Source organism: Bos taurus, chromosome 21, assembly GCF_002263795.3.
Source record: "Bos taurus isolate L1 Dominette 01449 registration number 42190680 breed Hereford chromosome 21, ARS-UCD2.0, whole genome shotgun sequence".
Classification (NCBI taxonomy): Eukaryota; Metazoa; Chordata; class Mammalia; order Artiodactyla; family Bovidae; genus Bos; species Bos taurus.
In genome coordinates this window covers 56,504,807-56,531,862 of record NC_037348.1, presented here as the reverse complement: position 1 = coordinate 56,531,862, position 27,056 = coordinate 56,504,807, and the positions used below count along the sequence as shown (strand labels likewise).

Sequence of the window (27,056 nt, the reverse complement as noted above, 5' to 3'; positions counted from 1 at the left end):
CAGAGGGTGTATCTGAGAACTGTGCTGGGAGAGGCGAGGAGGGAAGGAGCCTAGGGCGCAGGCACCTGGCGCTCAGGTGCAGGGACGGACGGCCACGCCCCATGCCTCAGGGTCCGCGCGCACCTCTCGTCGGGTGGGGCGGACCTGAGGGGGCGGGGCGGAGCGGACCTGGAGAGAGGGCGGGGCGGTCTTCAGGGGACGGGGGCGGGGCCTCAGGGCGCGGTAGCGCGAGGTGACCTGAATCACGGTTCCCGCGGGCGGCGACGCCACAGCGCCCACTACCTCGAGCAGGTAACCGGCCGCGGCCGCGCGGCACTGCCTCAGCGGCGTGTGAAGCAGGGACTCCCCGAGAGCGAAGCGTGGAGGCCGCGGGGACGCGGCGGGGGAGAGAGCCAGGGGGCTCAGGTGTGGGGTCCCGGGCGCTTCCTCGGGTAAGCTGTGTGGCTTCGAGCGGCCGTTGCTGGGCCCACCGGGTGGGACTCGCCGGCGGCTGAATAGCCCCCTCACCCGCAGCCTCTGGAGGCTGTGTGTGGAGCAATTGTTTTGTAGGGTTTGGTCTCCTTTAACTTAAAAAAAAAAAAAAAAAAGTCGCACTATTTCAGTACAAGATTCTCCTCAGCGACGCCTGCTCTTCTCGGGCCTGAGGGAAGTTTCCTCGACAACCGGAATCTCTGAGGCCTGGAGGGCAGAGACTCGCCCTGTGGAGCACTGGGTCCGCTGGGTTCACGGGTCTCCTCGTTGGGACCCCCGGGCCGGACGGAGGGGAGACCCCAGCCCTGGGGGAGCCAGCCGCGCGCCCCACTCCCTGCCCTTGGCGCGCGCTTCTGACCACCGGCTCTGAGAGCAGGGGCTGGGGAGGGCTGGGGTGGCCTCTGGGTTAAGAGGGAAGAGAAGGCTTTTCTTTTACCTGGAGAAACTGATGAGAACTGGTTAGAGAATTGTTTCTATCTGTGATGTTTCTGAAACTTTTTGAATCCGCGGAGGAGTGGTAAATACCACTTTGCTTTGAATTTTGGAAGATATGAATTATCTACCTGGCTAGTCGGACACGACTGAAGCGACTTAGCAGCAGCAACAACAGCAGCAGATTTTTAGATTTGGCTTTTGTCTCCTCCAGTTTTTTTTTCTTCTTGTTTCTTTACTATGATTTTCTTTAAATCAAGAAAATACTACCCATGAATCGTGGCTATATGGCACACGCATGGTAGGTATAGGTAAGATAAATGCCAAGACAAAAAATGCTGATTGATTCCTTTAGAACAGGGGTCCCCCCACTTATGAGATTAATGCTTGATGATCGGAGGTCTAGCTGATGTAATAATAATAGGAATAAAGTGCACAATAAATGTAATATGCTTAAATCATTCCAAAACCACCCGGGGCACCCCCCTGGCTCCCCTGCCCCGCCTCCCCCCACACACACCACCTCCTTGGAAAAATTCTCTTCCACCAAACTGGTCACTGGGGCCAAAAAGTACCAAAAAGTTCGGGACCCCTACTTTAAAATACAGCATGTAAAAGAATTGCTTTCATTTTTAAAATATACTGATATATGGCAAAACCAATACAATATTGGAAAGTTAAAAAATAAAATAAATAAATAAATGGAGAAAAAAAAATGTACTGATTTTTCCTCCAAGTAGGCTGTTTGATAGAGGTGTTTTCCCTGATTGCTGCTGCTAAGTCACTTCAGTCGTGTCCAACTCTGTTTACTGCTGTAAGTAGCCTGGAAATATTAAGAGTTAACAGTAACAACACTCCGTACTTACCAGTTCAATATTTTGATATGTGACTTTTTCAAAGTTAAAAATTGCTGTTTCTGGAAGAAAATATTGATTGCCTTTGAGAACTGGGATTTGAGGTATTTTATCATGTATTTTGTAGCTTTTGCTAATGACTTTGAGTGTGGAGGAAAAAACTTTCATAAAAATTTGCTCTTTTTTTAAAAGCTCTTCAAGAAACAACAATTTTAAGTTCCTCTTGTATTTTATTGGCTCCACTTGAATTACAATTGTGTATTCACAAATAAAACTAACAAACTGAGGGACTAATTCAGGTTGAGAGAAAATGAGCTTGTGATTCTTGTAGGACCTTCTGCAGAGCTGTCTAGTTGGCAGTTAGGTATATTGGTACAGGGATTTTCTAAAGTCAGGATCAGAGTTGTGAATGTTGGAAACCACCCATGGACTTGTGATACTTAATCTTGTGAGAGTGGAAGAAATGATTCAAGTAAGTAGAATTAAAAAAAAAAGAGGAAGACCAAGGATGGAAAATATCAGTACTTAAGTGATGGGTAGAGACAGCCAAGGAGACCAAGGAAGCAGTTCAGGAAAGAAGGAAGCAAATTAAGACAGTGGTCTCATAGAAGCCAGGAAAGGGAAGAGTTTTAATAAAGGATAGAAATCTATTTTAGAATCAAATGAAATAGAGGAATCAGGAAGATAGGAACTGATAAAGTGCCTGTTGGCTTTGTTAGTTAGAAGGCTGTCGTTGAACTCAACAAGCATAGTTTAATATTGGGTTGGCCAAAAATTTTGAGATTTTCCATATCTTACAGAAAAACCTGAAGAACCTTTTTGGCCAACCCAATAAAAAGATAAGGATGGAAGCCAAATTTGAATGACTTTGAGGAGTAAATAGAAGATGAAGAAATAAAGATAGTGAGTGTAGAATCCTTATTTTGAGACACAAAGATTTGAAGAAGTGATAGGGTAGTAGAGTGTAGGGGAGTTTATGGTCAGATTGGAAAGAGTATAAGGCTAATAGGATACATTTATATTAAAGAGCATCTCCCAGCATGGTTCCTGTCTGCTGGTTAAGTAGTAGCTGAGAGCAAGTATCTGAGCATATTAAATAGAAAATATTTAATCCCCCCAATTCAAATTATGAACCCTATTTTAGTGGTATTTTCATCTATTGAGTTCAGATGTTGTCAGTGTTAAAGTCACACTTTAACAAACTGTTGAATTGTATTTCACCTGAGTTCCAGTATTTAGATGCTCCCAACTTAGCATCTTAAAAAAGCAGAGACATTACTTTGCCAACAAAGATTCATATAGTCAAAGCTATGGTTTTTCCAGTAGTCATGTATGGATGTGAGAGTTGGACCATAAAGAAGGCTGAACGCCAAAGACTTGATGCTTTTGAACTGTGGTGTTAAAGACTCTTGAGAGTCCCTTGCTCCTTGGAACCACTTTAACATTCTTGCCTTGAGAACCCTGAGTAGTATAAAGGAAATCAACCCTGACTATTCATTGGAAGGACTGATTCTGAAGCTGAGCCTCAAATACTTTGGCCACCTGATGTGAAGAGCTGACTTGTTAGAAAAGACCCAGATGCTGGGAAAGATTGGAGGCAGGAGAAGGGGACAACAGAGAATGAGATGGTTGAATGGCATCACCAACTCAATGGACATGAGTTTGAGCAAGCTCTGGGAAATGGTGACGGACAGGGAAGCCTGGCGTGCTGCAGTCCATGGGGTCACAAAGAGTCAGACACGACTGAGTGAACAATAACTTTTAAGTCATGTGATTTTTCTAGTGTGTATCTCAATGACTCTTCTAAAAATCTTATGTAGGTATCAGACATTTTGGCTGAATCAGAATTCATGAGGCATATACCAGTTAGGGCCTTTGCTTCAGTTATTATCATGCATTTAAGGGAAAATGCTCTTAGATGAAAATTTCTGAGTTTAACTTCAGTCTTCACTGAGAGTTTAAATTTTTTGTTCAGGCAGTACTTTTATGTGTATTTTTCTTAGGATATGAAAAAAGTGGCTAAAAATGGAAAAGGCAAACAAGTGTTGATAAGTATGTGGAACAACTGGAACTCTTGTACTCTGCTGGTAGAAGTGTAAATTGATGGCAGTATCTACTAAAGTGAAGTGTATGAATAAGTTACGCCCAAACTATACCTGACAAAACTCTAGAAACAACAAACTAAAGTAATAGAAAACAATCAGTGGTTACCTGAGGGTAGGGGGCAGCAAGGGAAGGAAAAGGGGATGGATGTAAAGGGGGTAACTTTCAGGCATGGCAAATTTATTCATCAGTCAGTTCAGTTCAGTTGCTCAGTTATGTTCGACTCTTTGTGACCCTTGAAATGCAGCACGCCAGGCTTCCCTGTCCCATGACTGTATTAATGGGTATGTTCATTTTCTTGATTGTAAAGATGTTTCCGCTTCTGTATACATATGTCTGACTCATGTAATTGTACATTTTAAATATGTGCAATTCACTTAAGTCAGTACCTCAATAAAACTGTTAAAAAAAAAAAAAGAGTAAAAATAGTAGAATGGGAATTCCCTGGTGATCCACTGGCTAGGACTCCGTGCTTCCACTCTAGCGGGGATGGGTTTGATCCCTGATCAGGGAACTACAACCCTGTAAGCTACAGGGCAGAGGCCAAAGCCAAAACAAAACAAACTAGAGAGTAGAAGAAAAGACATCATTTAAGTATGTTTATTTAAGTACTGTAGTTATCTCAGGATTATGGAGTTATTGTTAATTTTTATTTTCTTCATATAGTTTTCTGTATTTTCATAATTTATACCACAGCCATGTGCTTGCTTAATTTTTAAATGAAAATTATTTCATGTGTGCAAAGTAGTACTTTTGATACATCTACATGTTTAGAGACTACAGATAAAATAGATGCCCTGTACCTATATCATGCTATAGACTAATACATATTTTTTTAACCATAATTGTATCCTTCTTCTTGATCATGTCTTTTGCTATGCTCCTTGAATTTTTGTATAGTTTTACTACATAAGTAGGTATTCATAAGTAATGTACTTTCAGTTTCATGTTTTTGGGGAACACAAAATTGTATTTATGAGAGTCATCTATGTGGTGTTATAGTTCATTTCCTTTTTTTGCTGCATAGCACTCCACTATATGAATTTACAACTGTTTATCCATCCTCCTGTTGATGGATATTTAGGGTGCTTTCAGTCTTCATATTAAAATCTGATTTTGCTTTTTGCCACTAAAGCTATTTTGTTATTACAGTACCTATTCATGTTTCTCTGTGTCCATGTGTAAGAATTTTCTGTGCTTTTTTGCCTCAGAGTAGAGTTGTGGATCTTCAGATTTGCTAGATAATACTGAATTGCTTTATAACAGTTCATACTCTCACAAGCAATGTGTTAAGTATTCACGTTCCCTTTCTCAACAACATTTGAGACATTTGTACATTTGTAATAATCTGAATTTTTTTCTTTTCAACCATCTGGTAGGTGAGAAATGGTGGGATTTAATTTACATTTCCTTAATTATGGATGTGTGGAATGGCTGTGTTTTTTGCCTGTTTTTAATTTTTTGTCTTTTAAAAGTTGATTTCTGGCGTATATATATATACATTTTCTGTATACTAATCCCTTATCAGTTATGCTTGTGGCAAATATCTTTTTTCTAGTAAGTAGCTTGTCTTTTCGGAGAAGGCGATGGCACCCCACTCCAGTACTCTTGCCTGGAAAATCCCATGGACGGAGGAGCCTGGTGGGCTGCAGTCCATGGGGTCACGAAGAGTCGGACACGACTGAGCGACTTCCCTTTCACGTTTCACTTTCCTGCATTGGAGAAGGAAATGGCAACTCACTCCAGTGTTCTTGCCTGGAGAATCCCAGGGACGGGGGAGCCTGATGGGCTGCCGTCTGTGGGGTAGCACAGAGTCAGACACGACTGATGTGACTTAGCAGCAGCAGCAGCAGCAGCTTGTCTTTTACTTTCTTTATAGTGGTTTTTGACAGACACATTCATTTTGTAGTTTAACGTGGTTAAATATGTCAAGCTTTTCCTTATGGTTTGCTCTTTCGACATCTTGTTTAACAAATCTTTCCTTTCCCCGAAACAGATACAGTCTGATGTTTTCTTCTAAAAGCTTTAAAATGTTGCCTTTCATAGTTGTGTCCTTAGCCCATGTGAAATTAATTTTTGTGTGGTGTGAAGTAGGAATCCAGTTTCATTTTTTTTCCATACAGGTAATCTGCTCTTCCCAGCATCATTTATTGAATATTCTGTTTTTCTTTTCAATAATCTGTAAGTGTCATATGTCAACTTTCCATACATATGTTCACATGTTTCTGGGCTATCCTTTTATTGGTCTCTTTGTGTATCCTTGCTGCAGTCTTACTTTTACTTAGTTATATAAAGAGCCTCCATACCTAAAAGACAAGTCACTTATCCATGCTTCTTTTAGGACTCAAATTAAAGTTTAATGGTTTTTCTAAAGTAAACTTTTCATCAGAGTATATAGAAATATGTTATTTAAGTCTTAAATATCTGCTGTAGTCACCCAAGGTCACAAGTACTTCCGAAGCTACTTTATTGTGGATTATATTAGGCTGTCTTTAGTTTTTGCAAATCCTGTCCTAACTCACTGGAGTTAACTTTAACTTGAAAAGTAAATATTGGATTTTTACTTTTGGAATATAGTTAAGGCCTTTGGAAAAACCTTCACACTGAAAATAGCTAAGAATAGCTGTATTAAAAAAAATTTTTTTAAGGTACTTAGGATTTTATATGCCAAAATCTAAGAGAAAGCTGGAAATCTAAGACTGTAGGAGCCCTTGAGCTTTATTTGCTTTGAAGGTAGTTTCTAAACTGGGGGAATTTGATTAGATTTGAATAAGAATTTGGTAGATTTGTAGAGTTTGAGGCATAGTTAGAAGTCAGTCCAGGGCTTATTCACGGTTAGCCAACAAGAGACTTCTGCCCATAATTCTGGGATCCCAAAGGTCTGTGATGTCATGGAAAGGATGAAACTTCCTTCAGGGATCTGCAAGGAAAGTTGTCTCAATGCCAAGTGAAACAGAAGGGGGAAAAAACCTGTCCTTGGGCAGTTAAAACTACCAGATCACGGGGGAAGTACACGTCACTTTGGTGGTCTAAAAAAATTTCAATATGTAAATTTTAAAAATCTTTTTTCTTTCTCTCTCTCTCTATATATATGCCGTAAAATTCACCCTTAAGAGTGTATAATTCTGTGGATTTTCATATATCCACGAAGTTGTACAACCATTATCAGTATCTTAATTCCAGACCACTTTTATTACCTCCAGAAAAAAACCTTATACCACTGATAGTCATTCCCCATATTCTTCTTTTCCCCCAACTCTTGGCAACTTCTAATCTACTTTTGTCTCTGTGATTTGCTTACTCTGGGCCTTTGATATGAATGAAATCATATAATATGCCTTTTGTGTCTTATTTCACTTAGCATAATTGTTTCAAGGATTATTCATGTTTACTGTAAATCAGTACTTTATTCTTTTTAATGGCTGACTGATATTCCATTGTATGGATAATACCACACTTTGTTTTCCCATTCCTTGGTTGTTGGTTATATCTACTTCTTGGCTCTTACGAATATTTGCATGCAAGTTTTTGTATGGAAATGTGTTTTCCATTCTCATAGGAAATATATTTTCATTCTCCACTTACCTACAAGTATGAATTGCTGGGTCATATGGTAATTCTGTATTTGTTTTGAGGAACTGCCAAACTGTTTTCCAAATCAGCTACACCTACCAACAACGTATGAGGGTTCTAGTTTCTCCACATCCTCACCAATGCTTACTTTTCTCTGTCTTTTTGATTATAGCTATCTTAGTGTGTGTGAAGTGGTATCTCATTGAGGTTTTGAATTGCATTTCCCTAATAACTGATGATGTTGAGCACCTTTATGTGTGTTTATTAGCTGTATTTTTCTTTTCTTTTTTTTTTGAGAAATGTTCACATCCTTTGCTCATTTTAAAATCAAGTTATATGTCACGGCATGAATTTAAAATGATATGTACAAATGCAAATTCTCTGTAGGAGTATACTTTCGTCTTTGGCTTAAAAAATTTCTACCAGTTAAGTTTTGAGGTCAGTGGATAATCTGTAAAAGATAACCAACTGGAAATAAGACAACCTGAGCAAGAATCAGCAAAAACAGTGGACAATTAGAGGAAAACTTGAAAATGCTTATGTATTGTAATTACTAATTATTGATTATTAAACTAACCCTGATGGGCTCTATTTAAGTAAATAAAAGTCACAATTGAAAATACATGCAGGGAGCAGGAATCTGAGAAGGTACCAAATTGGTTGAAAAAGGAACTGAATGTAATTTCTGTTAATGAAAAATGCAGTAATAAAAACTCAAAACTCATTTGTTAAGTTTAACCACAGATTAGGCAATTAGGCAAATCCCAAGAGAATGAATGAATGAACTGGAATATAGATCAGAGTAAATCATTCAGAATACAGCTCCTCAAAGATACAGAAATGGAAGATATGAAAGAGATTAAGATACATGAAAGTTAGAATAATCAGAACGAGAAGTTAAGAAAGTTTAGTGAATGGCGTTCCTGAAAGAAAAGAAATATAGAATGGGCAAAAACCATATTTAAAGAGATAATGAATGAGAATTTAGTACTGGAAAGTCTACCAGTACAGGTGGAAAGACGCCAATCCACAGATTAGTTATTAAAGTATACCCAATTGTTTATGCATCTGTTGATGGATATTTGATAATTTCTATGTTTTGGCTGTTCAAATAGAGCTTCTGTGAACACTAATGTACCAGTCTTTGTATAGATATAAAATTTCTTTTTTCTTGAATAAATACCTAGGAAAGAAATGTCTGGATCATATGGTAGCTGTATGTTTAACTTAAACTGCCAAACCATTTTATAGTCCCACCAGTTGAAAATGAGAGTTCTATTTATTCCACATGCTTGAAACGGTCAGTGTTTGCAATTTCATTATTTCTAACAAGTGTATAGTATTATCTCATTGTAGTTTAACTTGCATTTCCTTAATGAATTATGGTGTTAAATGTGTTTTTAATGTACTTTTTTGGCCACTTTGGCCATTTTTTGTGGAGATGTGTCTGTCCAAATCCTTTTTAAAATGGATTACTTTTCTTTTTATTATTGAGTTGTAGTGGTTTTAAAAAATGTTTTGTATTGGATGTATGAGCCATTTTAATATGACGTGCCTTGGCATAATTTTCTTCATAGTTTCTAAGCTTAGTGTTTGTTGAGTTTCTTAGACCTGAGCTTTGTATGTCTCATATTTGGAAAATTTTAGTATTATTTCTTAAAAAATTTTTTTCTGCCTCCCCATTACTGTCATGAATTTCAATACATGTATATTCAGTTCAGTTCAATTCAGTCGCTCAGTTGTGTCCGACTCTTTGCAACCCCATGAATGGCAGCACTCCAGGCCTCCCTGTCCATCACCAACTCCCGGAGTTCACTCAGACTCACATCCATCGAGTCAGTGATGCCATCCAGCCATCTCATCCTCTGTCGTCCCTTCTCTTCCTGCCCCCAATCCCTCCCAGTGTCAGAGTCTTTTCCAATGAGTCAGCTCTTCACATGAAGTGGCAAAAATATTGGAGTTTCAGCTTTAGCATCATTCCTTCCAAAGAAATCCCAGGGCTGATCTCCTTCAGAATGGACTGGTTGGATCTCCTTGCAGTCCAAGGGACTCTCAAGAGTCTTCTCCAATACCACAGTTCAAAAGCATGTATATTAGGCTTCTTGAAATTGTTTCATGGGTCTGAGATATGTTTTTCATTTTGTTTTTATTCTTTTTTTTCCTTTTTGTATTTCATTTGGGGTCTCATTGCTGTGCTTATTGTTGCTTTTGCAGTATCTAATCTGCTGTATTAATGCCATCAGTATTTTTTCCATCTCAAACACTATAGTCCTCTTTAGAAGTTGGTTTGTGTCTTTTTTTGATTCTTCCAAGTTTCTACTTAACTTTTTGCACATATAGAATCACTTATAACTGTTTTGAGGTCCTTAACTGTTCATATCTGTATTGGTTCCAATTGATGGATTTTTCTCTGCATTATTTTTTTCCCTTTCTTTGTATGAAGGTAATTTTTTATTGATTGCTACCAGAGATTGTAAATTTTACCTTTTGTGATATATATATTTAGGTTTCTATAATTATTTTCTGCTTTGGAACATAGTTAAATTTCTTAGAAATAGTTTGATCCTTTTGAGACTTGTTGTTAAGATTTGTTAGGTCAGACTAGTCTTTAATGTAGGGCTATTTATTCCCTACCACTAAGGCAAGTCTCTCTGAGTCCTCTATTCAGTATTCTGTGTGAGGTTTTTCCAGTTTGGTTGGTGGGGATAGGCATTATTACTGACCTTAGTAAAGGTTGTTATGGTCTTTGTAACATTTTTTGGTGGTCTTCCTTCAGTCTTGTGTAGTTTCTCTATATGCATGCTCTGATCAGTACTATACTGAATACTTAAGTAGGACCTTCCACTGATGTTTGTGCTTCTTTCTGTGTACCCGTCTCTGCTCTCCAGTAGTCTGTCATAACAAACTAGCTCCATTATTCTTATTTGTATAAGAATCCCTCTCTCATCTCCAGTTCATTTTGGATGGTTCAAGGCCGTGTAAACTTTGAAAACTCTTCTCCCAGAAGCAGTAATCATTTTTAACCAGTCCCCTCACATTCCCCTCATAATTAATGTAAAGTAGTTGCAAGTTGACAAGTCCAGAAATGTAGTTTGATGGGCATGTTAGGAGTTTTTATATAGTGTTAGTCACTCAGTCTTGTCCGACTCTTTGTGACCCTGTGGACTATAACCCGCCAGGCTTCTCTGTCCATAGAATTCTCCAGGCAAGAATACTGGAGTGGGTTGCCATTTCCTCCTCAAAGGGATCTTCCCAACCCAGTTTTTATATAACCTAGTTATTCTACATTGTTTCATTGTCTATCAACTACATATTTGCTGAGTTCCTGTTGTATTCCCAGTATCATACAAGGTTCTGAGTGTTAAGTAGAAAAGTGAGTACAATATTGTTTCTGGAAAGTTTTTATTCTAGCAGGGGAGATAGAACAGTTGTCATGAAATGTCATGAAAAATGTAAAACTTAAAAAAAAATTCACTAGATGTTTAAAGATGAGAAAAATTAGTATGATATGGCATGTCAGGGAATGCATCCTCTAAACTGAGACTGAGAAGGGCCTTTGAAAAAATGTATAAATTAAAAAATAATAATAAATTACAAGATATAATGGGAGAAAAGGTGCCATTTAGCCAAATAAATTTTATGGGCATACACTTAATAGATGTTCAAAATTTATGAGGAAAACTATAAAAAACTCCCAAAGATACAAACATAAACTTGAACAGGTATTTTGAATCAGAAGACTCTACATCCTAAAGATGTCAGTTTTTTTCTAAAATAATATATAAATGTAACATGATCTCAATAAAAATATCAGACTTTAAATTCCTAGGTCTGGACTAATTATAAAGTTTATTTGTAAGAACAGACAAGTAAGCATAGCTAGGAAAATTTTGAAATTGAAGACTAGTAAGAATAGAAGTCTAGCTTTACTGGATATTGAAACATAAGCCTTATAATTTTTTTTTTTTTTGGCTGCACTGGGTCTTTGTTGTGGCATGCAGGCTTTCTCTCGGAGAAGGCAATGGCACCCTACTCCAGTCCTCTTGCCTGGAAAATCCCATGGATGGAGGAGCCTGGTAGGCTGCAGTCCATGGAGTCTCGAAGAGTCAGACACGACTGAGCGACTTTACTTTCACTTTTCATTTTCATGCATTGGAGAAGGTAATGGCAACCCACCTGGGTGTTCTTGCCTGGAGAATCCCAGGGACGGGGGAACCTGGTGGGCTGCCGTCTATAGGGTCGAACAGAGCCGGACACGACTGAAGTGACTTAGCAGCAGCAGCAGGCTTTCTCTAGTTGCAGCTGAGGGCTTTTCTTGTCGCAGAGCATGGGCTTTAGGGCACATGGACTCAGTAGTTGTAGCACATGGACTTAGTTGCCTCACAACATGTGGGATCTTAGTTCCCTGACCAGGGATTGAACCTGTGTTCCCTGCATTGGAAGGCAGATTCTTAACCACTGGACCACAAGGGAAGTCCCATAATTTTTAAAATGTGGTATTGGTTCAGGAATACAAATCAATTGAATACAAATTATAAAACCCAAGCCCAGTGGCATGTGGAAATTTAGTCTGTAATAAAAGCAGCATCCTAAAATCAGTGTAGAAAATATGGAATCTTTAATTTTTAATTAAATTTTAATTTTTAATAAGTGGTGTTTGTGATACTAGGATAGTCAATTGAGAGAAGATAGGATTGGATCCTGTTCACACACTACTGGGATGTACAGTATTCACACACCCGTATATGTATGTATGTTTGTATATATGCCTGTTTATATATACACATACACACTCCCACTTCTGTTTTTTGCATAGCAGAAAACACCATCATCAAATTGAAAAGACAGTGACAAACTGGAAGAATGTTTTACCACTTACATTATGGACGTTGCATTAGTCTTTCAAATATTTATCCTCTAAAACTGAGGAAGAAAAGGACTGGTAATTATATAGAAAGATGGACAAAAGATAATGAACAGTGAGATGAATTAAGATTTGCCACAAGCTGATGCTGAAGCTGAAACTCCAGTACTTTGGCCACCTGATGCGAAGAGCTGACTCATTTGGAAAGACCGTGATGCTGGGAAAGATTGAGGGCAGGAGGAGAAGGGGATGACAGAGGATGAGACGGTTGGATGGCATCACCGACTGACTCAATGGACATGGGTTTGAGTAAACTCTGGGAGTTGGTGATGGACAGGGAGGCCTGGTGTGCTCTGGTTCATGGAGTCACAAAGAGTCGGACACGACTGAGCAACTGAATTGAACTGAACTGATCATTGTTTAGTCCAGGTGGTAGGGGGTTTGTTATACAATTTTGTCTCCTCTTGCATACATTTGAAATTTCCCATGAAAAATTTTGGTTTAAGTAGGTGTAAATGAGAATGCATTTGGAACAAAGTCACTGAAGCCAAGGTGGGCAATTGGCTTTGTATACCATTTTATGTTTCTGGTAAATTTAGAATAGACTGTCTTTATTTCCAATAGATCTTATTTGTGGTTTAGTTAGCGTGTACGTGTGTGTGTGTGTGTGTGAGAGAGAGAGAGAGAGAGAGAGAGAGAGAGAGAGGAAGAATATGTGTTAGTGTATGTTTAAGACAGATTTTTCTGTTAGTGTACTTCTCTGCATTAAACTAACTCACAAAGTATGAAGTTGTTTGTTTATTGGCCCTCATAGGACCTTTGGATTACCAACAGAATTGATTTGGAAGAAGTGAAAATTTTCTCACACTTTTTATGAATGCCATATATTCTTGCAAATTTTATTTGGACATTGATTTAGATATATCAGCTGAAAGAGAAAATTGAGAGTGGAATTTTTTTCCAGATTTAACATTGAGATTGTTCAATTAGTAATTTTTAAGCATGTTATTTTAATAACTTAGAAGGATCCAAAGTTATATAGAATTATGTAAAGGAACAAAAAATCTGTCTTCTCTAAACAATTTTTTTTTTGCTTTGGAGCACTCATAATGCTTTAGAAAGACAGATAATATCATTTATTTAATGATACCTAATGACATTATGCATGATCATGTTAACTTGTATTCTATTCTTCCAACAGATTAATATTAAAATCGGAAGTTTGTATCTTTTGCTGGATATTGGAGATTTAATGTAATGGCAACAGAATTTATAAAGAGTTGCTGCAGAGGATGTTTCTATGGTGGAACAGAAAAACACAACTGTGAGTTTGCTTCTTTTTGACTTCAGCATTTATTTAATGCCTTTATTTGTGGCATTTTGTGATATAAATGTAAATGAGACATATTTTTTAACTTCATGAGGGGGTCAGAAACATAAATGTGAGGCACACTAGCTAGGTATGAAAGTACCTTGGAGCATAGGGGAGAGAAAGATGAGTTCAACATAGGAGACACTCTAGAACATTACCACAAGAAGATGGCCTGTGGTACGGAAGTTTGAAGTGGATTTTAGCAAGCCAAGTGGGAAGAAGGAAGTAAGAGAAAGTGAGGATTAGACATGCTGTTATGGTGGATGAAATAGTGTGAGCAAAAGTAGGAAGAGAAGTATTTGGGGAATAACATACTCTGGCAAATGTTTTAACTTAAATATAGACAGTTTCCAGTTTATGAACAATGCTTTAAAACATGTCTTCCACGGATGAATGAGTGACCAATAGAGAAGAAACCTGTAACTTTATCAAGAGCCACACTTATCAAGGACTCCTGGAGATTTCCCTTGCTATTGCATGGGTTTTCTCAGCCCTTCAAGGTTATGACTGGAACTTTATTTTTCTTGGTTCTTTCTTATATTTCTTAGTCTAAAGCATAGATAGCTTCCTACTATATTTGAATATGAAGGCTTCTTTTTCATAATAAAATATTTCATAAATTCCAACAGAGTAGTAGTTGTGCTTTCATTCTGTCTATAGACAGTATTAATTATACATAAAGATTAGCTCTAGATGTTTCTTACTTCCTCATCCTAAGTCACACAGCCTAGGAATCACATATCTTTCAAGGTAATAAACAAAAGAGGTCACAGAAGCTAGCACAGAGGAGTTGATATTATACTAGGGTCAAAGTAAATTTTATTTTGTGGTTTAGTAAAGATTATTTTTGTAGACATGGAGACCTTTAGCTTCTTTTCAAAGTAGCTTTTGGTATTTAAGGCTGAAATTAACCATTAGTATTAACAATAAGAATTGTTTTGTTGACAGTATTTTATTTAAATGACTAGATGAATATTTATTTGAAAGCACTGTGAAATTAACTACAAAATTAACCTGTTTTCCGTCTATGAACTCTTTTGTGGAAATGAGATTCTTTAGAAACTGCTTTTACCATTATGATAAGTTAATACACTTTGGTAGTATATTAACTTCTCAAATATTGGCTAGGCAGAATTAATGTAGATTCCAGAGTGCTTGATAAGACCTAAAAGTAGTTTATGTGTCAACAGTTTCTTTTAAAATGGTTAAATAAGTACCAAAGCATATTAGGTTTAGATTATTTTATGCATAAATCTCCATGCATATTTGTAATTTTTTCTTTTCTTTTCTCTTCTTTTCTATGCAGTATCTGTGGAAAGAGACTTTAAAGCAGCAGTATCACATAGTCAAAATACTACTATCTCTATACCCCCATTGACTTCTGTTTCTGTAAAGCCTCAGGTTGGCTGTACTGAGGATTATTTACTTTCCAAGTTACCATCTGATGGCAAAGAAGTACCATTTGTGGTGCCCAGGTTTAAGTTATCTTATATTCAGCCCAGGATGCAAGGAACTCCTTCACAGTTGGAAGAACTAGAAGGTAAACAATCAAATGGCAGGATTTAAAAATCAACATGCAGCATTTAAATGTTGTTATTGCTGTTATTTAATTTGCTCTTTTATATATATATAAAGATATAAAATATCTTTGTGTACAAATTTGACATTTCATTTTTTAAAATGTCTTGCTTCTTCTATAGAGGAATTCAGTGCACAGTGTTTTTGAAAAGTCCCATTATGATATCTGACACATTTGTGTGTAGAATTGGCCTTTTTTTAGGGCTTTGCAGGTGGCACTAGTGGTAAAGAACCCACCTGACAATGCAGGAGATGGGGTTTGATCCTTGGGTCGGGAAGATCCTCTGGAGGAGGGTATGACAACCCACTCTAGTATTCTTATTTAAAGGAGTAATATAATTTTAATATGTCAGTTAATCCTTCACACATTTAGAAAGAAAAAATAGAGAAATTATTCTCGTTTTGGTCAATAATATAGGAAATATTATGTTCTAAATTTTAGTGTAAAGAGAAATGAGGAAGCAATGAAGTAGTGTTCCTCCCTTCCCTTCTTTTTCGTTATTATACTTCTCAGTCTAAAAACACTTCCCAATCTAAACAGCCACTTGAATGAGGTAGATTCATTGGTTGAATTTTGGCTGATATTCTAGAGGCCAATGGACTAAGGAAGATAAAAGGAAGCAACATGTAACTTGTATTTTAGAAATAGTTTGTTTTAGTTCATTGAAACAGTCACAATGGTTTATTTCCCTAAAAATTTTATTATGGAAATTTTCAAACATGCAGAATAATTGAAAGAACTTAATGGTGAATGCCTGTATATCTACCATATAGATTCTGTCATTAACACTTTTACTATATATACTTTATCACATATCTATCTACCCATTTCCTTAACCATTAGTAATTCTTTTGAGGGTAGGGGGCGAATGCATTTCAGAGTAAATTGTAGACATCAGTACACTTCTCTCTAAATATTTAAGTATATATATATCATTTACTAGAGTTCAGTTATTTATAGTTTCCTTCTTTTGACATAAACTTTAAACAGAATTAACTGCCCACGTTGTAAGTGTATGTTTGTTGAGTTTTGACAAATGTGTATACCAATGTGATCCAACCTCCTGTCAAGATCTATAGTATTTCTCTAAGTACTTTTTCTGCCCCATCCTTTCTCTCTCCTTACGGAATACCAATTACACGTATGTTGGACCGTGTGATATTGTCTTATTTGTCTATGAAGCTTCTTTTTTTCCCCAATTTTTTTCCTCCTCTCTATTTTTTTTTTTAATGTAAAACATTTAATTTGTTGTTCTTTTGGGGCAATTTGATGCATCATCAGTGTATTACAACTGAACCACTAATCTTATAGTTTCATCAACATTAGCTGGTTTGCTTTCATGACACTGCTGAGCAATCAGCTGTTTCTGCAGAGGTTCAAGTGAAAAGCCTTTTAAGAAGTGTGCAAGTTCCTTTTGTATATCTCCAAAAGGTTTACTCACTCTATTAGCTTTTCATCATTCACAGTATTTATCTTGTTAAGATTAGTGGTAGCTGGTTTTGCTTTATTTTTAACCTTAAAGCTTTTTTGGCTGGCTATTTGGAATGTTCCTGGACTTCTGCCCTCTTAGTTTGTTCTTGGCCATCGTCTCTGATAGCCTCGTGCAGCTGTTCAAGTTCCAGGTGACGCCATATGCACGCATCTCCTCTGTATTCTTAAGGTTTGGTAATATTGACCTATTTTCAAGTTCACTGTCTCTCCTCCATTATTTCCTTTCAGCCATTAAGCCCGTCCAGTGAGTTTTTAATTTTAGATATATTTTTCCGTTGTAATATTTACATTTGATTCTTCTTTTCATAGTTTCTATTTTTCTGTGGTTTCTGCCCCCATCCCCAGTAATCATGAACCTATTTTCTTTTATTTCTTTGAGTTTTAACATCTTTGTGTACTATTCTAACATCTGGGTCTTCCAGATTTGAATTCTGTGGATTGTCCTTTTTTGAGAATGAGTCCCATTTCTTTGTATGTGGAGTGATTTTGGATTGTATTCTGGACATTGGATGTCATGTTGTGGAGACTCTGGAATCTGTTATATTACTCTTGACAGTTTTTTTTTCCCCCTTCCTTCCCTTCCTCCTTTCGTCCTTTCCTTCCTCCTTCCTTAACTTCAGCAGTTAATTAACCTGGTTGTACTGTGTGGCAGATTCTGTGCCTTTGGTGGCAGCTGCTATCCGAGCTTAGTACTTTTTTTTTTTTTTTTTAATCCTTATTGGGAGCCTGTATCACACATGTGTGGTTCAGGGATCAGCCAGATATTTGAGCAGACTTTTAGTCACAGAATTTGGGGTTTTCTCCTCTTCAAGATTTCCACCTTATTTCTAGCAGCTGTGGTTGCTCTATACTCTGCTCTATGTTCTTCAGGCCAGAAACACTGGATTTTCTACTGGAATTTTATCTGCCCTCCCCCCACCCCCCAATACAGTGCCAATTTTGGCCTGCCCAAAGGCTAAAAGTCATTAAAAACGGGTGTCCATTCCCCTTTGTCCTAAAGTGCTGTTTAGAATCCTTACTACTTTTTTTTTTCACACTCTAGTGCCTTCAGGGTATTTTGTTTGTTGTTTTGATTGGTTATTATAGTTATCTAGAGGAGAGTTGGACTTCCCAGGTGGTGGTAGTGGTCAAGAACCTGCCTGCCTAATCCAGGTGACCTAAGAGATGCAGGTTTAATCCCTAGGTTGAGAAAATCCCCTGGAGGAGGGCATAGCAACCCACTCCAGTATTCTTGCCTGGAGAATCCCATGGACAGAGGAACCTGGAGGACTGCAGTCCATACGGTCACAAAGATTTGGACATGACTGAAGCGACTTAAGGTCTGATGCTGTAAAGAGCAATATTGCATAGGAAACTGGAATGTTAGGTCCATGAATCGAGGCAAATTGGAAGTAGTCAAACAGGAGATGGCAAGAGTGAACGTCGACATTCTAGGAATCAGCGAACTAAAATGGACTGGAATGGGTGAATTTAACTCAGATGACCATTATATCTACTACTGTGGGCAGGAATCCCTTAGAAGAAATGGGGTAGCCATCATGGTCAACTAAAGAGTCTGAAATGCAGTACTTGGATGTGATCTCCAAAACGACAGAATGATCTCTGTTCGTTTCTAAGGCAAACCATTCAATATCACAGTAATCCAAGCCTATGCCCCAACCAGTAATGCTGAAGAAGCTGAAGTTGAATGGTTCTATGAAGACCTACAAGACCTTTTAGAACTAACACCCAAAAGAGATGTCCTTTTCATTATAGGGAACTGGAATGCAAAAGTAGGAAGTCAAGAAACACCTGGAGTAACAGGCAAATTTGGCCTTGGAATATGGAATGAAGCAGGGCAAAGGCTAATAGAGTTTTGCCAAGAGAACACACTGGTCATAGCAAACACCCTCTTCCAACAACACAAGAGAAGACTCTACACATGGACATCACCAGATGGTCAACACCGAAATCAGATTAATTATATTCTTTGTAGCCAAAGATGGAGAAGCTCTATACAGTCAGAAAAAACAAGACTGGGAGCTGACTGACTCAGATCGTGAACTCCTTAGTGCCAGATTCAGACTTAAATTGAAGAAAGTAGGGAAAACCACTAGACCATTCAGGTATGACCTATATCAAATCCCTTATGATTATACAGTGGAAGTTAGAAATAGATTTAAGGGATTAGATCTGATAGATAGAGTGCCTGATGAACTATGGACGGAGGTTCATGATACTGTATAGGAGACAGGGATCAAGACCATCCCCATGGAAAAGAAATGCAAAAAAGCAAACTGGCTGTCTGGGAAGGCCTTACAAATAGCTTTGAAAAGAAGAGAAGTGAAAAGCATAGGAGAAAAGGAATGATAGAAGCATCTGAATGCAGAGTTCCAAAGAATAGCAAGGAGAGATAAGAAAGCCTTCCTCAGTGATCAGTGCAAAGAAATAGAGGAAAACAAGAGAATGGGAAAGACTAGAGATCTCTTCAAGAAAATTAGAGATACCAAGGGAACATTTTATGCTAAGATGGGGTTGATAAAGGACAGAAATGGTATGGACCTAACAGAAGCAGAAGCTATTAAGAAAAGGTGGCAAGAATACAAAGAAGAACTGTACAAAAAAGATCTTCATGACCCAGATAATCATGATGGTGTGATCATTCACCTAGAGCCAGACATCCTGGAATGTGAAGTCAAGTGGGCCTTAGAAAGTATCACTATGAACAAAGCTAGTGGAGGTGATGGAATTCCAGTTGAGCTATTCCAAATCCTGAAAGATGATGCTGTGAAAGTGCTGCACTCAATATGCCAGCAAATTTGGAAAACTCAGCAGTGGCCATAGGACTGGAAAAGGTCAGTTTTCATTCCAATCCCAAAGAAAGGCAATGCCAAACAATGCTCAAACTACTGCACAATTGCACTCATCTCACACGCTAGTAAAGTAATGCTCAAAATTCTCCAAGCCAGGTTTCAGCAATATGTGAACCGTGAACTTTCAAATGTTGAAGCTGATTTTAGAAAAGGCAGAGGAACCAGAGATCAAATTGCCAACATCCGCTGGATTATGGAAAAAGCAAGAGAGTTCTAGAAAAACATCTATTTCTGCTTTATTGCCTGTGCCAAAGCCTTTGACTGTGTGGATCACAATAAACTATTGAAAATTCTGCAAGAGATGGGAATACCAGACCACCTGACCTGCCTCTTGAGAAACCTATATGCAGGTCAGGAAGCAACAGTTAGAACTGGACGTGGAACAACAGACTGGTTCCAAACAGGAAAAGAAATACATCAAGGCTGTATATTGTCATCCTGCTTATTTAACTTATATGCAGAGTACATCATGAGAAATGCTGGACTGGAAGAAGCACAAGCTGGAATCAAGATTGCCGGGAGAAATATCAATAACCTCAGATATGCAGGTGACACCACCCTTATGGCAGAAAGTGAAGAGGAACTAAAAAGCCTCTTGATGAAGGTGAAAGAGGAGAGTGAAAAAGTTGGCTTAAAGCTCAACATTCAGAAAACTAAGATCATGGCATCCGATCCCATCACTTCATGGGAAATAGATGGGGAAACAGTGGAAACAGTGTCAGACTTTATTTTTCTGGGCTCCAAAATCACTGCAGATGGTGATTGCAGCCATGAAATTAAAAGACACTTACTCCTTGGAAGGAAAGTTATGACCAACCTAGATAGCATATTCAAAAGCAAAGACATTACTTTGCCAACAAAGGTTTGTCTAGTCAAGGCTATGGTTTTTTCAGTGGTCATGTATGGATGTGAAAATTGGACTGTGAAGAAAGCTGAGCACCGAAGAAATGATGCTTTTGAACTGTGGTGTTGGAGAAGACTCTTGAGAGTCCCTTGGACTGCAAGGAGATCCAACCAGTCCATTCTAAAGGAGATCAGTCCTGGGTGTTCATTGGAAGGACTCATGCTAAAGCTGAAACTCCAATACTTTGGCCACCTCATGCGAAGAGTTGACTCATTGGAAAAGACTCTGATGCTGGGAGGGATTGGGGGCAGGAGGAGAAGGGGACAACAGAGGATGAGATGGCTGGATGGCCAACTCGATGGGCATGAGTTTGGGTGAAATCCAGGAGTTGCTGATGGACTGGGAGGCCTGGCGTGCTGCGATTCATGGGGTTGCAAAGAGTCGGACATGACTGAGCAGCTGAACTGAACTGAACTGAAGCGACTTAACACTGCGCATGCACAGGAGAGTTGGGTCTGGCAGAAGTGATAATTTTTTTTAAAGAAGCAAGGAAAGATGAACCCTGAGCCTGGCTTAGCACATATCAGCTTTGATACCCTGCTTTGCACATATCAGCATTGTCTCTCCAAAACAACCTAAAAGTTCTGATTTACAATATACCCTGATCAGTTGATCTTTCTCTTGTACTTGTTAACAGCATTGGGAGTAAACCATATAAATGGCCTTGTAATCTGTTTTATTCATATCATATATCATGAAATTTTTAATGGCTCAATAGTAAAGGATAAATCATATGAAAGTACTATAAAATTTATTTAATAAATTCTCTATTCTTAGACATTAGGGTATTTTATGTATTATTTTCATTATCAGAAGCTAAGTGAGAAATACCTACCTGACAGTATGTGGTAGTTTTTCTTTTGTCTTTTTTTTTTTTTCATTGTATTGCTAGAAAAAATTACTTTCCAGTTGGATGAGTGAGAAATTGGTTTACACTGAAATTATAGGCTCAATGAAGATGTGATAAATCCACCTGATTTTTAGCATATTGGAAATAAAATTATTTAATGAGTCAATAAAGCACTTTTGGTGCCTAATTATAGAAATCAAATATGTGTCTCTTATATGTATGTATGATTGTGTGAGTGCTGGGCTGATACAGAGATTTTGAGAAGATAGGGTGGACCACTATCAATAATGACTAAAATCATGTTTCAGATATTTGACATTTGTTACATTGCATTATGTACTTGCTGTTGGATCTGATTTTAACTGCAGCTTACTGCTTGGATAATAGAGATTGATTATTAATATTTTACTATATTTGCTTTATGACATGTCTATCCATTAAGAGAATGCATTTGAATAAATCCTGAAATTTTTAATTGGGCTTTTGAGAGGTATAAGCAGTTGTGCTACTTTACATTTAGTTCTATAGCACTGTGGTTCTGTAAATTGAGTTATTAATCTTGAAACTTTAAATATAATATCTTTTTAAGAGGAAAATTGGAATTCTTTATTGACTTACTTATAAAGGAAAAATGAAATAAGAATATTCATTTTTAGGGATAGCGTATAAAGGTAGAGAGTCATCTTTATGCTACTCCTGTTGACAGTGCTGTTCTTGTTACCATAAACAGACTTTTGTAGTAGTGTTTATATGCTGAATGATTTAACTGTTGGCCTATACGGTTTACAGGCTTCTTATAAGGCTCTCTGAGATCACACCTCCCTCTTGGCACCCCTCTGCCTATGTACAGGGCTTGGATTGTGCATATAGTTATTTGAACCAGAGTACAAGGATAAGATCTCACTTTAAAACCAAATATGTTATTTTTCTTTTCTGAACTCAGTGTGAAGCCACCTGTTTTATTGTTCAGCTTAATTCAGAAAATATTTGTTTGTACTGTGGTTTCCATTTTAGAAAATAATTAAAAGATGGTGATGATTTAAACATTTAAAAATTTTATGTCTATTAATTCTAATGTAAGTCTTAACTTTGAAAGGAATGTGGTCTATTGTTTTACACTTTTAAAATTGTCAGATGTACATAGACAAAAGGAACAAAACAAATTATTTGTGATTTATTATAAAGTAAAATAGATATATGTAAAATATAAAAGTAAAATGGATGTATGGTCACCACTCAAGTAAAGAAAGAGAGTATTACCAGCAAAGCAAAAGCTTCCATCTTCCCCCTTTTCAGTCACTCCAGTTATTACAATCATATTTTCTTGCTGATTTTACTTTTTTAACACCTAAGCACATATCCCTAAATATTGTGGCTTAGTTTTTTCTGTTTCTGACCTTTATATAAGTGAAATTACATATTGTATATATATTCTTTTGTTATAGGTTAGTAAGTTTTTTTCCCCCTTTGCCTTGGGTACACCAGTTGTTAGCTAATAATTCCAAGAAAAGGATGTTGTAAAATTTTAGAAATACTTGCTTTCAGGATCTGCCAGAGCATCATTTGGAGACAGAAAGGCAGAACTTTCCAGTTCAGCCCAGCAGGGACCCAGCTATGATGTATATAATCCATTCTACAAGTACCAGCACGTGTCACCTGATTTGAGCCGGCGCTTTCCTCCTCGTTCTGAAGCAACAAGACTATATGGATCGGGTATAAAAAAAAATTTTGTTTTTCCTCTTTGTCTTTTCTCTTGAACAAATGTAGAAATCAAATTAAATCTAAGATTCTGGAAGAAATGATTAATCTTATAATGAAAAACAATTTAATGAATGAAATGAAATGAAAAACAATTTAAAAATAAAGAGAAAAGCTGGCTTCAGAATTGATCTGATTAAGTCACATCATAACTTCTCTATGGTTTATATCTCATGTAAAAATTGAAAGATTAATGAGTTCTGTATATTGTTAGTTCTAAGTTCCGTTTTGTTTGTCCTATTTTTAAAGAAATATTTAGATTTTATACATATTTTATATACCATCTATCCATTCATATCTACAACAAGAATTTACTAACTGTATTTATTTTCTGTTCTACTCAGTGAAAGTGAGAAATTTAGAAACTAATGATGAGATTAGAAATGTAAACAAAAAAAAAAATAGAAAATGCCTAAGTGATTACCAAACTTTTTTAGTTTACTATTTGAGACTGTATCAATTATGGACTATCTTGTACATATCTGACCCACAAAATTTTCACTGATTTTTAAAAAAATATATGTAGCTCTCTCAACCACTAAATTCAGGGTGAGGTACTGAAAATAAAGTAGAAGTACTTATTTAAATATTTATTTCAGCACTGTGCTAGGCTATACAATTATTATTCAGAGTTTCATTCTTCAAGGATCTTATAGTTTAGAAAGGATACTAGAAATACAGACTAGAAATATAACAGTACATGGAATTCAATATTGATATTTTTAATATAATAAGTGCTCATTAAATAGTTGAATTGCTGTTAGAACAGATGACTTACATCCTCTTAGATTATTCTTCTGGATGAAGAATCAGATGATGTAAGCAAAAAGAACGAATTTTTCATGGTTGATATTTGATGTGGTTGTAGAAATGTGTTGTTTGATTTGTGTTGGTTCCTGTTTCAAACAAAAGTGAAATAATTGAAAAACAACTTTTTAAACTTCATTGGAAGGCTTTGTCTCTTAAGTAGATTTTCATATATTATGCTTGCCTGGTGGCTCAGCGTTAAGGAATCTGTCTGCATGCAGGAGATGTGGGTTCAGTTCTATCCCTGGGTTGGGAAGATCCCCTTGGAGAAGGAAGTAGCAATCCACTCCAGTATTCTTGCCTGGGAAATCCCATGGACAGAGGAGCCTTGGCGGGCTACGATCCATGGCGTTGCAGGAGTCAGACATGACCTAGCAACTAAACCATCACATGTTTATGCTATTTCTCCTATAGAATTTAGTTCATGGTAATTAAGTAGACTTCTAGTGTTTCTTCTTCTTTACTATAAAAATAAGTAATTTTCTCATGTCCCTTTGTAGTTTGTGACTTAAGGACCAATAGACTTCCCAGTTCCCCTGGGCTAAGCAAGTCTATGTTTGATCTTACAAGTTCATCTCAGCGGTTCATTCAGGTAAATAATTTATGTGAATTTAATTATAAGCAATAATTTATTTTCATGCTAAAATTCAGATATGTTTCATTAGGAACAACATGTTATGTATCTTTTGTAGACATTTCTATTCTAATATCTAAAGAATAAACACTTGGCATTTCCCATGTGTATTATTTCAGGAAGCTTCCAGCTGAATACTAAAAGAGTAGTTTTTCTCTCTTTTTTTTAAAAAATGAATTTTACTTTCTTATGGTATGCACTGAGGCGGTCTTAAGGCAGTTGGAATTTAAAATGGTATACTTAAAAATGCTTATTGATTTAATTTTCCTTGTTGAATATAACTACCTGGTTAGTAAATATTAGTATTTCTGTTGAGATATAGAACTTTATTAATATTAACACAGTATTCTATTTTTGAAGTAGAATTGAGAATTTTGAAAATACATACTTGTGGGCCTTTTTCCGTGTGAATGTATGTGCATATGTTAAAATGGAAATAGATTCTTAATCATCCTCAATTGAGTTAATTTTTTGTAGAATTAGTTCTTTATAGCACCATTTTTTTTTAATGTGCATCAGAATTGTTAGAAGAACTTGTTAAAATACAGATTGCCAGCCCTCACCACCAGAATTTTTTATTCAATAGCTCTGCACTGGGGCCTGAATTTGTATTTCTACCAGGTTCCCAGGTGATGCTGATAGTGCTGGCCCAGGGGACTGTGCATTGCTAACTACTGCTTTATAGGTTTTTTGGTAATAGGGCACTTCCAAATATTAATATATTCTGACTTAGTACTTCCAAGTAGGAAATATAAACAGTAATCTCTTCCTCTTTATTACAAAACCAAACCAAAAACAGCAAAGCCTTTGCCATGTATTACCTAGTAAGAGATTTAAGATTTTCCTGATTAACACACATAAAGAAAACTTTTTCCCTCTCTCCTGTCTAAAAGTGGAAAATTGTGAGCAGTAACACTGTCAGAATGGTTAGCACTCAGTTTGATACTAGAGTGGGTGCTAAGGCATACGTTTCAGAATCCTTAACATCTGATATGTAACATCTGACTAAAAATGAATTTTATCTGTAGAGACATGATTCATTGTCCAGTGTGCCTAGTAGTTCTTCTTCGAGGAAAAATTCTCAGGGGAGTAACAGAAGCCTGGGTAAGGAATAAATCATTCTACTTTATATTCTTAAGGGAATTATTTCTTCCCAATACTAATTTGAATATATTTATGATAAGGTTTTAAGAAAAGTTTAGATGATTTTATCCATATTGGCAGTGTTATCTGCATATGAATACTCAGATCAGAGGATGTATTTTTCAATGTTCAGGCATAAAGGCATTTTTAAAATTAAATATCTTTTGTTTGTTTTAAAGTATATTAGGGAATTTCTAGAAGCATTCAGTATTAAAACCGTATCAATGTTATTTGGGAAAGGTTTTCTTAGTTTTAACTTAAATTCTTTGGGTTATAATTTGGTTTAGTTTTTAAGCCAGTTATTTTTTTATGGTATGTCTTCTACCAGCACTTCAGTAAAGGCATTGAAGTTAAATGCCTTTAAACTTAATAAACTGACAACTTTAAAAAATAATTATAGCATTTTTCAGTTGTGCTCTTAAAATTGGATTGTATCAAAGTTCAATTGGGCTTCCCAGATAGAGCGGTAGTAAAGAATCTGCTTGCCAGAGCAGGAGATGCAGGAGAGGCAGGTTTGATCCCTGAGTCAGGAAGATCCCCTGGAGGAGGGAATGGCAACCCACTCCAGTATTCTTGGCTGGAAATGTCATGAACAGAAGAGCCTGGAGGGGTCCCAAAGAGTTGGACAGGACTGGGTGACTGAGCACAGTAAAAAGCTCAGTTGGGTTGGAAGGATTGCATAGTAATTGAAACCTCTTTGTCCATTTACAATTCAGACACAATTACTCTATCAGGAGATGAAAGAGACTGGGGGAGATTAAATGTGAAAGTGTTTTATAATTCTTCAGTAGAGCAGATCTGGATCACAGTTTTACAGGTAAGTTAATATAGCTAATACCAACTTTTCTTACAAAATTGAATAATAGGGGTGTAAACTATAAGCATCTACTGTTGCTATCTTCAGAAGAATGGGTCAATATCTTCTTTGGAATTTAGGGTTCTATAGTATTTTGCAGAAAATAGTATTTAATAAAGAATCTAAAGAAAATCTTTAGATATGATTAAAACATGTTTTCCTCAAGAGGGATATTGATATGATGTGTAGAACATTAATTGTCAGATTATTTTAGTGGAGATGAAACAAAAGATCTCAGTAGATTAAAGTTTACTTTTATAGTTTTATTTGTCATTAACTCAAGAAACGTATCAAATATTTGAATTGTCAGAGTCCTTTGTAAAACTCAAACTATAATTTTTTTTTTAGTGCAGAGATTTAAGTTGGCCCTCTAGGTATGGAGATACTCCTACTATTTCTGTAAAAGGAATACTAACATTGCCCAAACCAGTGCATTTCAAATCTTCAGTCAAGGAAGGCTCTAATGTAAGTGTGTTTCAGTATCTTTTTATGTTTTCCTCATGTTTGTCACTT

At 36.8% G+C, this 27,056-nt stretch overlaps 1 protein-coding gene and 1 pseudogene across 3 annotated transcripts in view; one reads left to right on the top strand and one right to left on the bottom strand.

Moving 5' to 3' along the window:
• Window positions 1-229: 229 nt before the first annotated feature.
• Window positions 230-27,056, top strand: part of TC2N (tandem C2 domains, nuclear) — a 44,233-nt gene continuing 17,406 nt past the window's right edge. The window contains exons 1-8 of one of the 3 annotated variants that reach the window (XM_005222222.5): window positions 230-291; window positions 13,499-13,621; window positions 14,976-15,209; window positions 22,891-23,058; window positions 24,411-24,502; window positions 25,573-25,648; window positions 26,404-26,504; window positions 26,892-27,008. In XM_005222222.5, the coding sequence (XP_005222279.1) occupies window positions 13,555-13,621; window positions 14,976-15,209; window positions 22,891-23,058; window positions 24,411-24,502; window positions 25,573-25,648; window positions 26,404-26,504; window positions 26,892-27,008 (855 nt within the window). In that variant the 5' untranslated portion in view covers window positions 230-291; window positions 13,499-13,554. The other 2 variants (NM_001193204.1, XM_059879117.1) reach the window with 2 other exon arrangements.
• LOC132343377 (ribosomal biogenesis factor-like) lies at window positions 16,534-16,890 on the bottom strand (annotated as a pseudogene).